Genomic DNA, 11,998 nt, shown 5'->3' on the forward strand with positions numbered 1-11,998 from the left:
TAGTAACAGGGAACTTACCAGAGTCACCCTTTGCTCCCTTGTTGATCAGTGCCAAAGCTTGGACACCCGGTGCATGTCCTTAAAGACGCATCCAATAATGTCAATCAAATTCCGTGATCACAATCCACGTCTCGACAGATATACCATAATATCACGTACAAAATGAGCAGGATCGCAAAAATAAACAGTGCAACCAGTATTGCTTTGGTGACTGGGGATATTAAAGACTGCATGATACCGGCGAGCTGGACACGTGGATTTTACTTCTTCTGGCAAGTCTTGTGGCAACAAGAGCGCAAGGTATGGTTTCCTATCTAAACTTGACGTTTTCATGCATCTGTACAGTTTTGCTTTGTCACTTCAAGGGTTGGGAGGGTTTGGTCACAATGTGAATCTAATACGACACACAATAGATACATACAGTGTATTGCTGGGTGGGGTTTTCGAACTGTCAAATTCCAATAATTTAGCCTAGTCTATAAGACTTTTACCCTCTGGGAACTAGACTGGTTTGTTTTGAGTTGGTGACACAGATGGTTTTAATTTTGAGTCTTCCTATTTGGGGGTCATGCAGTAGTAACTTTGCAAAAGGAAAAGCACTAGATGCTGTCTCATTACTAACTTAGAACACTTTAAAATTAGCTGCAATGCTAATCGCCTTTATATTTGGAAATTATTTCAAGAAAACAACAATTACTTTCAGTGTCATTTGAGTCGCTTCACTTGAGGTCGGTTTGCATCCTTCATTTGGGTTTTGTACTGTGGTGTGGAGCCACATGTAAATTGCATAATGCAGCTCAAATCAGGCTAATTGGTTTCCATTTGAACAAATGTAACAATTTGGATGGCTAATGAACTAGTTCATAAATGAATTAGTCAAATTCCATTAGGCATTTATGGGCTGTTTATTGTAATTAATATTTTACATATTGGCTGTATTTGGAGTGTAACTGCGTATTGCTTAGATATGCATAAATTTGTTGCTTGCAGTGGAAATATTGGCCTTAGTAAATCCAATGAGTGCTTTTGAAGGGGTTGGATGCATTCTCTATTGGAAAGGTTTTTTTACAGTTTTTATTGGACACAGACCAGATATTTGTATATGCCTGTTTTCTAGACATGCACAGTTTTGATTTAGTTAAATAAGATTAGATTTAAGCTTGAGTTTTGATTGGGATTAAACTGACCATAAAACTAATAGAGAGATGCAAAATATTAAAATAACTGTTTTCTTGCAGATTTTGACCTCGCTGATGCTTTTGATGATGACAAGCGTAAGTAAAGGGCACTTTCTATTTAATTTGTATGGTCCTCTCTTTGTGTTGATGGTCTACTTTTTGATGTTTAATGTTATATATTTAAATGTAAATAAATAAATATTAAATATAATAAAGTACTTTGCAAGCAAATGTGGAACACCATACTCCCAACCTTGTTTCTGTGTATACTGTTCTAGTATATCATTATTTATATTGTCATTTCAAACAATTAACAATATTATTATGATCTTAAGCCCCTGCGAAGCCAACAGTGAAACCAGCCCCACCGAAAAACCCAGATTCAGGTAACCTTTAACATTACGCTCAAACATATTTTAGTTGCTATATTTCATAATTGTATTGATTGAGTTAGGCACATGGAAGTATATGCAAAGACTTATTTAATGGTCTTGGTTTTGTCTTGCTCTTGTAGGATTTGATCTTTCAGATGCCTTCGATTTGGGTAAGACTGTTTGGGCTCAGAAATATTCACAAATAGAGTTGAAATAAATTGTGGTCATGTTAGTCTTTAATTTTTATCAAACTTTTGTGGTTTCCTCTATTAGGGCCTGCTGAATATATGATGATCAGTGCATTGATTAAACTCATTGTTTATTAATGTCCTCATTTGTTTATGTATTTTAATTTGAAATGTCCTGTATAAGCTTTCCCTCTTCCCTCTGTAACATGATGGACATTTTGTAGCACTGCATGGCAAAATGAACACCACCTTTGGAGATTTTAATTGTTTTTAATTTAATTTTGTAATTACTCAAAAAAAAAAAAAGTAATGGTTTTGTGGAAAAATTGGACTAATTAAATTCTGCAGCTGCATGCAGTTGAATCTCTTTAAATTGCAGTTCAGTAAAGTCCTCTGTTATGCCAATTGAAATTCCACCATGCCTTGGTCTTCAGTTTAATAACTAAACTTGAATTACCCTAAATTCAAAATGAAAAAAAAACGTTATGACCATTGTTTGTTGTACACAGACCCTAAAAAACCTGCAGTGGTTCCCCCCAAATCAGAAGATGGTAAGAGAACATTATACTGAGGTGTTTATGTAATTATGTGTAAAGTTTGTGGGTTACACTTTTATTTTAAGGTGCCCTTACTGTAGTGTTATCGTATATTAAAGAAATAGTAATTAGCAACATGGGTTAGTGTTAAAGTTTAGGGCTAGTTGAAAGTAAGTAAATGTAACAAGGACACTGTTAAATGAAATGCTACCAGATTATATAGTAATGTTTAAGTGATCCAAAGTGCATTTATTTTGAGGTTTTTATTGAGCTCATTTAAGGTAATTTACTGATGTTTTTTGTCTTGTTTGTAAATACGTGCTTTAATACAATTAATGTACTGCATTGTTCCTTTTTTATTTTATTTGCAGATAAAAAGAAACCATCAGGAGGTAAAATATACATATGCATACACGTCACTGTAGGTCAATTAGTTTCTACTTCAAATCAGGTGTTACTTCATTTTTGTACAGAAATCAAGCTACCAATGTAAAAACTAACATGATGTTTTCATTCTCAGGTGACTTCGATCTGTCTGATGCATTTGGTCCAGGTAAAAATTAGTGTTTTTGCATTTTCTCTGGAACTTCCAGGCTGTGTGTAGTGTGCATTTTTGTTATGTTTACATTTTCTTTCTTGCTTTCTTTAAGAAAAAAAAATTGATATTGGGTATTAATGTGTTTCATTAAATAGTCATGTAAAGCTACAATTAGCTGTTATTTATGGCTACTACCAGTGGTATTAGTTTTCCTGTTTTTCTTGTTTTAAAGGTGCTATTTAGAATGATTTGAAAGACTAACAGATTATGCCATACGTTTTCTTTGTATTTTTCCCCACTCTTTCCAGACACTGAGCCCAAAAAGCCTGTGGTCCCACCCAAAGAGAGAGGAACTGGTATGTTTCTGCCAACATCTGTTTGTTAGGGTCTTGTAATGGTCTAATTTCTGGGTTATTTTACTATGTTTATGAGAGAGAGAAAAAAATGGAGTGCACATTGTCTATTTTTAATAATAATGCATGACTTCAGTTACATAAAGAATTAATTTATTGCAATGTTTTTTTTAAGTTTTTTGAAGCCACCAAAATACAATGTAATTTGATCTTAACTGTAAATGTAATGACTGTTATTGTGAAAAAGTGAACATAAAATAAAAAAAAGGATTTTGTAGCAAGTAAAATCTTACTTTGATATACAACTGCAGTAAGCCCACTGATCTACCACTTAATATATTGAGAAAAACACAAGTAGAGCTACAATGTTAGCCTAAAATCAGTTCACACATAGGCTTATCATCTATTGTTAACCTCCCCCCAACAGTGACAGCTTGTGACAGCCACAGTTGTGTCAAATTAAGTAAAAAAAAAATATATATAGCTGCAAGTGGCAACTAAGAGGCAAAGTACAACAGGGGTAAAATGAAGAGCTATGGAGCTGTCTTTAATTACTCGGAAAAGACCAGGGTTCTTTAACCCTGCTCCTGTAGATCTTCCTTCCTGTTAAAGGGGTCATTGGATGCCCATTTTCCCAGTGCCAAGTTAATTTTATTACATTTTATTTTCTGTATAGCGCCAGATCACAACAGAAGTCTTTTAGGGTTACCTTTCCTATAAAACAGGTCTATACCTTGTTCTTTTATTAAACAAACTAAATAGCCTTATGTTATTTATCTTATTTACAAGACGGCATGTCATTTCTGCCTCTACATGGTCACGCGTTTACAATTATCCTCTGCTCTCTGTATCGCACATGGCGGAGTTCCGCCCCGATGCGTGCACGCGCACGCACACACACACACACAGGTGAGCACACTCCCTCCAGCGGACAGAGAGCGCGCATCAGAAAATGTTGCGTCAACCACCTGAAAAGCAGACAAAAATATCTGCGTTTTTTTTAAAGATGCACACTTTGTAGATAATTGTCATAAAAAGAAATGTTCCGATGTGTAGTTCAATGTACAGTTCAAATAATTGTTCAATTGGTATATTGACTGCTGTCATTAAAAGAAACACATGAACACCAAGATTCCTTTAAGTGTTTGTGTCTGTGTCCGACTGATAAAATGTGTACACATAAATAGTTTTAGTGTCATTTTCAATTCAGTGAAGAGACAAAATTGTGTAAGTTAAAAATAGTGTATTTTTTTACACTTTAAAAAGTCTATTACACTGCTGTTCTCATGAAACTTTGCATTTATTTTTTATCAAGGTGGTGGAACTTTTGATGACAAAGACCTCTTTGATGTGAATGAAGGGGGTGAATACAAGCCCGATGGAGGCCAAAGTGGAGGTTTGCATCATTATTTTTCTTAGGTTTCTATGACTCCGATTTAGCCAAGTTTCAAGTCCAACCCATTTGCAAGCCCCAAATGCAGTCATAATTACTTAAACTTGAAAGCATTGGTTATTAAATATGTTTTCTATGAAGTACATCAGTGCTTTGAATGAATCTGACCGTGGTTTTTGGTTTGCTTTAAGGGCGAGCAGGAGATGTTCCTCAATCTAATGAAAATGGTATTTATTTCCTTACATTTATGGCAAATACTTGCAATATGGTGTGATAATTTTTCATTTTTATTTTGTAATCTTGAATAGTAAGATTTTTTAAATTTTTCTTGAAATTAATTTGTTTCTCATTAGGTGGAGCCTCTAATCAACCTCAAGGTAAATATTAAGCATTAATTCATTTTATTCAAATTGTACTTAAGATTTTAAGTCCATCTATCAGTAATTGTTTTGGAAAAACTGTCGGCCACAAAGTGAAGGTTGTTATGGAGTTTACCTAAGGAGTCCACCAAAATATATGAAAATGAGTGCCTCTGGGAAGTGTCTTTGTTTAGCTCTCACTCACTCTCTGTTCCTCACTTCACTTCTAGCTGTTTGTCCTTTACGAAGCTTGGTTTACTTGCTAGTGTTGTTGTCTTTCCCAGTGGAGTTAGCATATCTTTAATCAAGAATGAGAGAGTTCATGAGTCTGACCACAAAGCTAAAATATTTTAGCCTACAGAGCAAGACCATGAAAACTGCACTAGTCTGATGACTAACTGTCACACAGTTCTTATATAAGGACAGGGCGGTTCAACAGACAAAAACAATTCTTGTGGGCAGTACATGTTGAGGTTTTCCACTAGCAGATGTTTTCTGTGTCGGAATAGTAAATGGTTGGTGGATAGTCGTATGCTGTACTTTTAGTATATTTGAAGAATGATTGTTTTGCCTGTTCATTCTGCCAGTGGCTGTGCCCTAAATCTCTGCTTCGATTGCCTGTCGTTGCAGATCTTAACCAGCAGTGGCTCCAGATTATCAAGATGCTAGTCGATAATATACCAGAAGGCCTCAGTGCTTGGATTTCCCAGTTTAATCAAGTAGTAAATCCCGTGCTAGAGCAGTTACGGGAACTTCTGAATGTAACAGAGGAAAAAGCAGAGCTCTAACTATCCTGGATAGCAACCTTCTTTGCTTGAATTGGGTTTTTTAATGGTTTCACACATTGTTTACATGGTTTGAAAGTTATTGGTTGTAAGGCCGGGACTGCTGGTGCTTATGGTCTTTTAAGGATGAGATGCATGTTTGGTAATGATCAAGTGATTAGTGATTGTATTGATTTAGACATTTGGCAATGAGGAATTAATCTTATTTGTATTACTGACTGGGTTTTCTGGTTTCTTTGTGTGGTGGTAAGGATTATAATAAGCCTATACACCTACTGTTAAAATGTTTGGAGTTGGTAAGGTTTGTAAAAAGCCTTTTGAAAAAATAAAATACTACTTTTATTCTTCAATTCAATTGATCAAAAATATAATCTTGAATAATTTTAAGTTAAAAATAATTTTAAATTGTAATATTTTACAATAATATTTCATAACACAAGACTGTTTTTACGAGCAGATAAATGCAGACTTGGTAAGCATAAGAGATTTCTTTCATAAAACAATTAAAAACTTTAAAAACTTTACCAGCTCTTACCAACTTACTGATATATATTTGTATATAAAAAAGCAGTAGGTGTAAGCCAAAGTATACAAATGAATGATGATTCTGGCTGTGAAATAAAGATCATAGCATTTGTTTTAAAAAGGGATGTCCCCTTCATCTTTTTTCCTCCGGACATCCTCTTGACTTCTGGTTCGGACATCCCCCCCCTTCTTCTTGTGTTTACACAATGTAGATGTGAAAGGCACACTCTTGAATTTTTGCCAATAGACATAACAGATTGACTGGTTTTGCATGGCATGTCTCAAATGAGGAGTTTCTCATCTCAGCCGGTTTTACGGTACAGTGAATTAACCCCAAGGCCATGTTGAGCATTCCATTACTGCGCTTCCTTTTTCTCTGCTCATGGCTGCCATTTTATTTCCCATTTCTTGAGAATGAATGTTTGTGGCTGAAACATTGTCACACAATTCTCTTTTGGCTAAAACTTGGTTTTAGACTTACTTGACCTCGAAAATGTACCAGAAGATTGAAGTTGGCAAATGTTTGTCTGTGTGTGGGTCTCAACCAAAAGCTTAGCGCATGCAGTGATTACGCTGTCCCAAATCTCAAAGAGAGTAGAGGCGCTATAGGGATGTTTTTAACCCCAGACGCTTTGATGTTTAAGGTAAAAAGAGGCTGATTCATTACACAGACAATCTTAAAAATAAATCCTCATTATTGCCATCAGTGGTTTCATGAGAAACCCATAGGCTATGTTCAGACTGCAGGCAAATCAGATTTGTATTTATTTTTCCTCAAATCAGGTCTTTTCAAGCAGACTGTCTGCACTATTAATTGCAAGTGATCAAATCAGATTTGTGTGTCCAGACGTAACCAACTTATCTGCATGGGTTGCTTTGGTTACGACGCAGACGTGCCCATGTTTTCGATGAGGATTTCAAAACAGACATCTCGATCTCCAAATAAGCGTCTGTCAAGTCTCAGTTGCGAAACTCCTCTGTCGCACAAGAAAAACTCTGCAATGGAGGAGACTAGTATATATTGTATATACCATGCAGCATGTCGCAAAAGACAATTTGAAATCCTATTTGAGCAGCCAGAGCATCCAGACTGAGATGCATCTGTAAAAATATGATTGGAATCACATTTGATATTCATAACATTGGCATTCTTTGGTGTTTGTTCTTCGTTCTCAGTTTTTGTTCAGGCTCACGATTTGTCTGGTTTCTTTTCCACAGAAGTAGCTATTTTCTGTCACTCTTTGATTTCTTGAAACATTTTAGCAGCTTTTTTGTATCTGTGATTCTTTTTAATAAAGTGAAATATGAGAATTCCCTCTGTTTGGTTAATGTCATAGTCACGGCCCAACGGCTGCGACCTGTTCTTTTAATCGTCAGCACATCTCGCTGTGTAAACACCATCAACAATGGCACAGTGAGAATGTACTGAGCATGTGTGAAGATCACTGGCCTGCCAGCTAATTAGCAGTTGCCTCTTATCTAGCTGCCTGAAGTTTAGGGAGACAAATCTGCATAGCTTCAGATCTGAAATTATTTTGCAGTCATTAGTTTAGATAAGTAGTTTGCTTAGTCAGTTGACCTCCTCCTGCATGTGTGATGTGTGTGCATACACAAAAATGAGTTTAGCAGGCAACGCCCAGCATGTTTACACTGGATAACATGCCCCAGTGGTATCACAGCAACTCAACAACTAAATTTCTAGCTTAGTAAATTGCACAATTTCAAATATGTAGTGACTCACTTTTAGTATTATGAATCTCTCTCTTTCTGATCTATAGTACAATTAAATCATTTGGTTTAGTGACTGTATGATTTTAAATGAGGCAAAACCCTAAGTAAGTCTGTATGCGTGCTGTAAACTGTACTAGTTGCTATATCTGTTCAATTAAAAACAGGTCTAGTTGAAGAACAATACGTACAGTAACATTTGCCAAGTTTTCTGTGGAGAATAGGAAACAGCTGTTGCACCCCCTACTGGCCAAAACTATTACCGTTTGCTTGCCCTCCTGTTATATTCCCATGTTGCTGTAGTTTTGTTATCAAGCTCTAATTAGTAACTGATGGAGCCATTTTAAAAATTGCACACTCTTAAAGCATTTTAAAACCAGCCCTTGTTCTCTTTTATTGTGTGTTCTATCACTTTAAATGTATCCCACAGGCGGAGCCATGGCTGCCATCATCAGTTCTGTGGGTGTTGCTCTCCTCGGTGCCGCCTCAAGTTACTTTGCTTACCAGAAAAAGAAACTGTGTTTCAAAATACAAGGAGGTGAGTTTGGCACTTTTCTTCAGTGAAAGAATCAGAATCTTTATATAAGCACTACCTCGGTTTTGATTTATAAAAGTTGCTTACTTTTTTGATCAGTTCTGATTGCAAAAACAAAACACCTCTTTAGCCTTCAAACTTTTTTACTCTTAAAACATTTTAATCATTTGATTCACAACTGTATATTAACACTTGTGGGAGCCACAGTACTTGGGTTATTTTGAGGTAGCTCAACTAACACAGCAGCTCTTGTAGAGGAAGTGGGGGTTGGGCGTATGACGTGGTAAGCAGTTTAACTGCTTTGCTTGTATTACAAAAGCCCTCGGGCCCTCAACAAGTGGCTCTGTGGCGCAATGGATAGCGCATTGGACTTCTAAGCTACACTTAGAGAAGTGATTCAAAGGTTGTGGGTTCGAGTCCCACCAGAGTCGTGTTTTTTGAGAGAGTGTTAAAAAGAGGCTAACAGTACGATTAGTACGGTGTTGTTCAAGTGTAAGTTATGTGAACATAAGACTTTAGTAACAGGATTTATGAAAATGGCTTTAACAAAATTAAATCATGGGATAAGCTAAAAAGTACATTTTCTTATAGGGGAGGATCCAGAGAGTGGCAAAAACCGTGGTACTCAGTCTGATCCTCAAGGTACGATGTTTTTTTATTTTTTATTTTTCCTTTATGTTATGTTTTAAGCTTAATGTGAATTTAAGAATGCAGTTCTGACACCATGTCCTATACAAAGTTATATATTTTTTTCAACCTTCTCTCATAACATGGAGAGAAGTTCTGTTTCTTTGACCAGTTTTCTTTTAAATGGATTTCATGTTTTCTGATACAAGTCGCACCTAGTAGATAACATCATTTACTATTTTCTCTCCCAAAGTTTTCAGCAACCTGCTCCGTTCATCGTAACTGCGTTGGATCTGCACAGTGAAAGTATATATGCACACTGAGCATGTACAGCTATGGAGAGCCTAACCCTATGGGAAACATCTGTTACATGAAAGGCTGGTTTAAAACTAATGTTTTAAGAATCTTAGTGTAAGTGTTTTTGTTTTCTTTTCTTTTTTTTTTTTTTTATTGGATTATCTAAATTGTATTGACTCTAATCTTTATTTTGTTTAAGAATGTATTTTTTTTTTCTGTATTCAATCTTTTGTGTAACTAATTGTTCATCTTTAGAGGAGGTAGAGTCACTAAATGGCTTTTAGTGTTCTTTTAGTATTTCAGATAGTGCCAATGTAAGATAATGCACTTTAAAACGACAAATTGTTACACTTTTTGTAGAAGTACAGCAAGTTGCATAAGCCAGGGACTTGCTTCTGTAAAGCGCAAGCTGTCTATATACAGATGTATGCATCAGTTAGGCTTTTGTTCATTCTTGCATTACTCTGAATTAGAAACTGCCTTCTTTCCCAATCAAACAGAAGACTATGAGGAAGAGGAGGATGAGGTTGCTGATAATGTACACTCTTAAAATAAAGGTGCTTAAAAGGTTCTTCACAGCGATGCCATAGAACCATACCATTCAGTTAAAGGTTTTTTAAACAACCATCTCTTTCTTACCTTTTTATAATCTGAATAACCTTCTTTCACCACAAAGAACCTTTTGTGAAACAGAAAGGTTCTTTATGGAACCATTTAGACAAAAAGTTTCTTCTATGGCATCGTGAAGCACCTTTATTTTTAAGAGTGTATGCTGATGAGAATCTATGAGTTACTGGTGGCAAAATGTCAACTAAAATAAAATGTAATGAGTTTAAAATTATGGGATGCCAGCTAATTTCTGTATCATTTGCGTTTTTATATTTCAATTTGAATGGAATAATAGACAAGGTAAAAAGATTCGTATTACTGTAAATACTGCTGAAGATGGATGAGTTTAAAATCACAAGTAACTTGCATTGAATGCGTGTGTAATGCACCTCTTTTACCATCCAGAGAAATTATGATTGATGATTTATTGTATGTATAGTCAAGTGTCTAAAATATGCATTTGCTTTTCTTAACCAAATAAAGTCTGTGTCCATTTCTGGATTAAGAATATTGATCATTCTGATGTTGCTGAAACATTGTGTTCTTTCATTCAGCGCCGCGCTTGTTTTCCTTCTTTCAGTATTCAGCGTAATAAGTTATATGAGTCTATAATCGATAACGGTAGATCTATGTTCAGTCGTAGTAGCGGGGGTTGAATGACCCCTGTCGCGTGACCGTTAGGCTACTAACAGTTTTCACTTGTCATTGAGCATGAGCTGAGGCGCGCTGCTATTTGAAGATAGCACGACTATCGTTTCATCGACTTGCCATTTATTTTAAACACTGCTATTTGCTTTATAGCACTTGTTCCACACAAATTTCCCTCATTACTCAGAAGAGCGATATAAAAACCGAGATGGCGGGTAAGTTCACCCTTCTTATACCGTTTTCGTCCAAATGTCATACACTAGACCCTTAAATCATTGACTGGGTAGGATGTGTGATGTGTTTTGACCTATTCAAGCAAACTTGGTTATTTAAATGAAATTGGCGTCTGAAAGAAATTGTTTATTCCATGTGCTGTCAACCAACAGTATAAGCACGAAGCACTATTTGCATTTCAAACCTGTTGTTTCATTCTAAGTTCAATAACTGGCCATACAGTGAACAGTCATTGTGCCATCTGCTTCCTTTGTCTGCCAATGAAAAAGGGGGCTCACACTGGCGCCTGATTGTGATGGGTCATTGAGTTAAACTTGAGACCTTGTGTGCCATGTATTTGGAAACCTTCCTTGTTAATGCGAGTCAAAAGGTGGACACGCTTTTTTTATACAATGCATTTGTTATAGTATTTATTAATCCTTGTTAAAAAATAATACAAATGCATTCATTGTTACTTCAAGTTAGCTCAGGCACATTAAATAACATTAACAGATGCAACTTTTGATTTTAATAATGTTGAAATTAACATTTACTAAGATTTCTAAATGCTTCATAAGTATTTTTAATTGTTCATGTTAACAAATGTTATATGGAACCGGTAACACTTTATTATAGGGACCAATTCTCACTATTAACTAGTTGCTTATTAGCATGCCTATTAATAACATATTGGCTGTTTATTATAAAGCACATATTCTGCGTGACCATATTCTTCATCCCTAATCCTACCCAATAGCTACATTTAACATCTACCTTACTATTAATAAGCAGCAAATTAGGAGTTTATTGAGGCAAAAGTTGCAGTTGATAGTTAGTTAATGGTGAGAACTGGACCTTAAAATAAAGTGTGACCATGGAAGATTATTATAAATAATTGCATGGCTTCTTTTCATTCACTGTCTGGTCCATTTTGTCAAAAATAAAGTAAGTAAAAATAAGTATTGCTTTTTATTTCTCCTCTTTCCTACTTGTTTCACTTCGGTTTCAGTTTTTTATAACCATTTCTTACTATGTGTCAGTAAGTTGTTGTTATTTTAGCATGTGTGTTTGGCTCAGTGTTATTTTTTTAGGATTACTGATAAACTAATGTA

The 11,998-nt window shown here is 35.5% G+C and overlaps 1 protein-coding gene, 1 long non-coding RNA gene and 1 other non-coding gene across 4 annotated transcripts in view; all 3 read left to right on the forward strand.

The window, feature by feature from the left end:
- The first annotated feature begins 4,538 nt into the window (after positions 1-4,538).
- LOC107691605 (uncharacterized) lies at positions 4,539-6,030 on the forward strand. The gene is made up of 4 exons (XR_001634552.1): positions 4,539-4,563; positions 4,752-4,787; positions 4,914-4,937; positions 5,550-6,030. It is a non-coding gene; the product is annotated as an uncharacterized LOC107691605 (long non-coding RNA).
- Positions 6,031-8,831: 2,801 nt separating this feature from the next.
- On the forward strand, positions 8,832-8,923 carry trnar-ucu (transfer RNA arginine (anticodon UCU)). Its single transcript is given in 2 exon segments — positions 8,832-8,868; positions 8,888-8,923. It is a non-coding gene; the product is annotated as a tRNA-Arg (tRNA).
- Positions 8,924-10,696: 1,773 nt separating this feature from the next.
- LOC107691603 (glycogenin-1-like) overlaps positions 10,697-11,998 on the forward strand; it is a 10,247-nt gene continuing 8,945 nt past the window's right edge. For both annotated transcript variants that reach the window (XM_016490283.1, XM_016490282.1), the window contains exon 1: positions 10,697-10,888. Coding sequence is in view for 1 of the 2 variants with exons in the window: in XM_016490282.1 (XP_016345768.1) it covers positions 10,882-10,888 (7 nt within the window). In the remaining variant the exon portion in view is untranslated. The remainder of the gene's footprint in view (positions 10,889-11,998) is intronic.

This window comes from Sinocyclocheilus anshuiensis, unplaced genomic scaffold, assembly GCF_001515605.1.
Source record: "Sinocyclocheilus anshuiensis isolate Anshui unplaced genomic scaffold, SAMN03320099.WGS_v1.1 scaffold442, whole genome shotgun sequence".
Taxonomy (NCBI): domain Eukaryota; kingdom Metazoa; phylum Chordata; class Actinopteri; order Cypriniformes; family Cyprinidae; genus Sinocyclocheilus; species Sinocyclocheilus anshuiensis.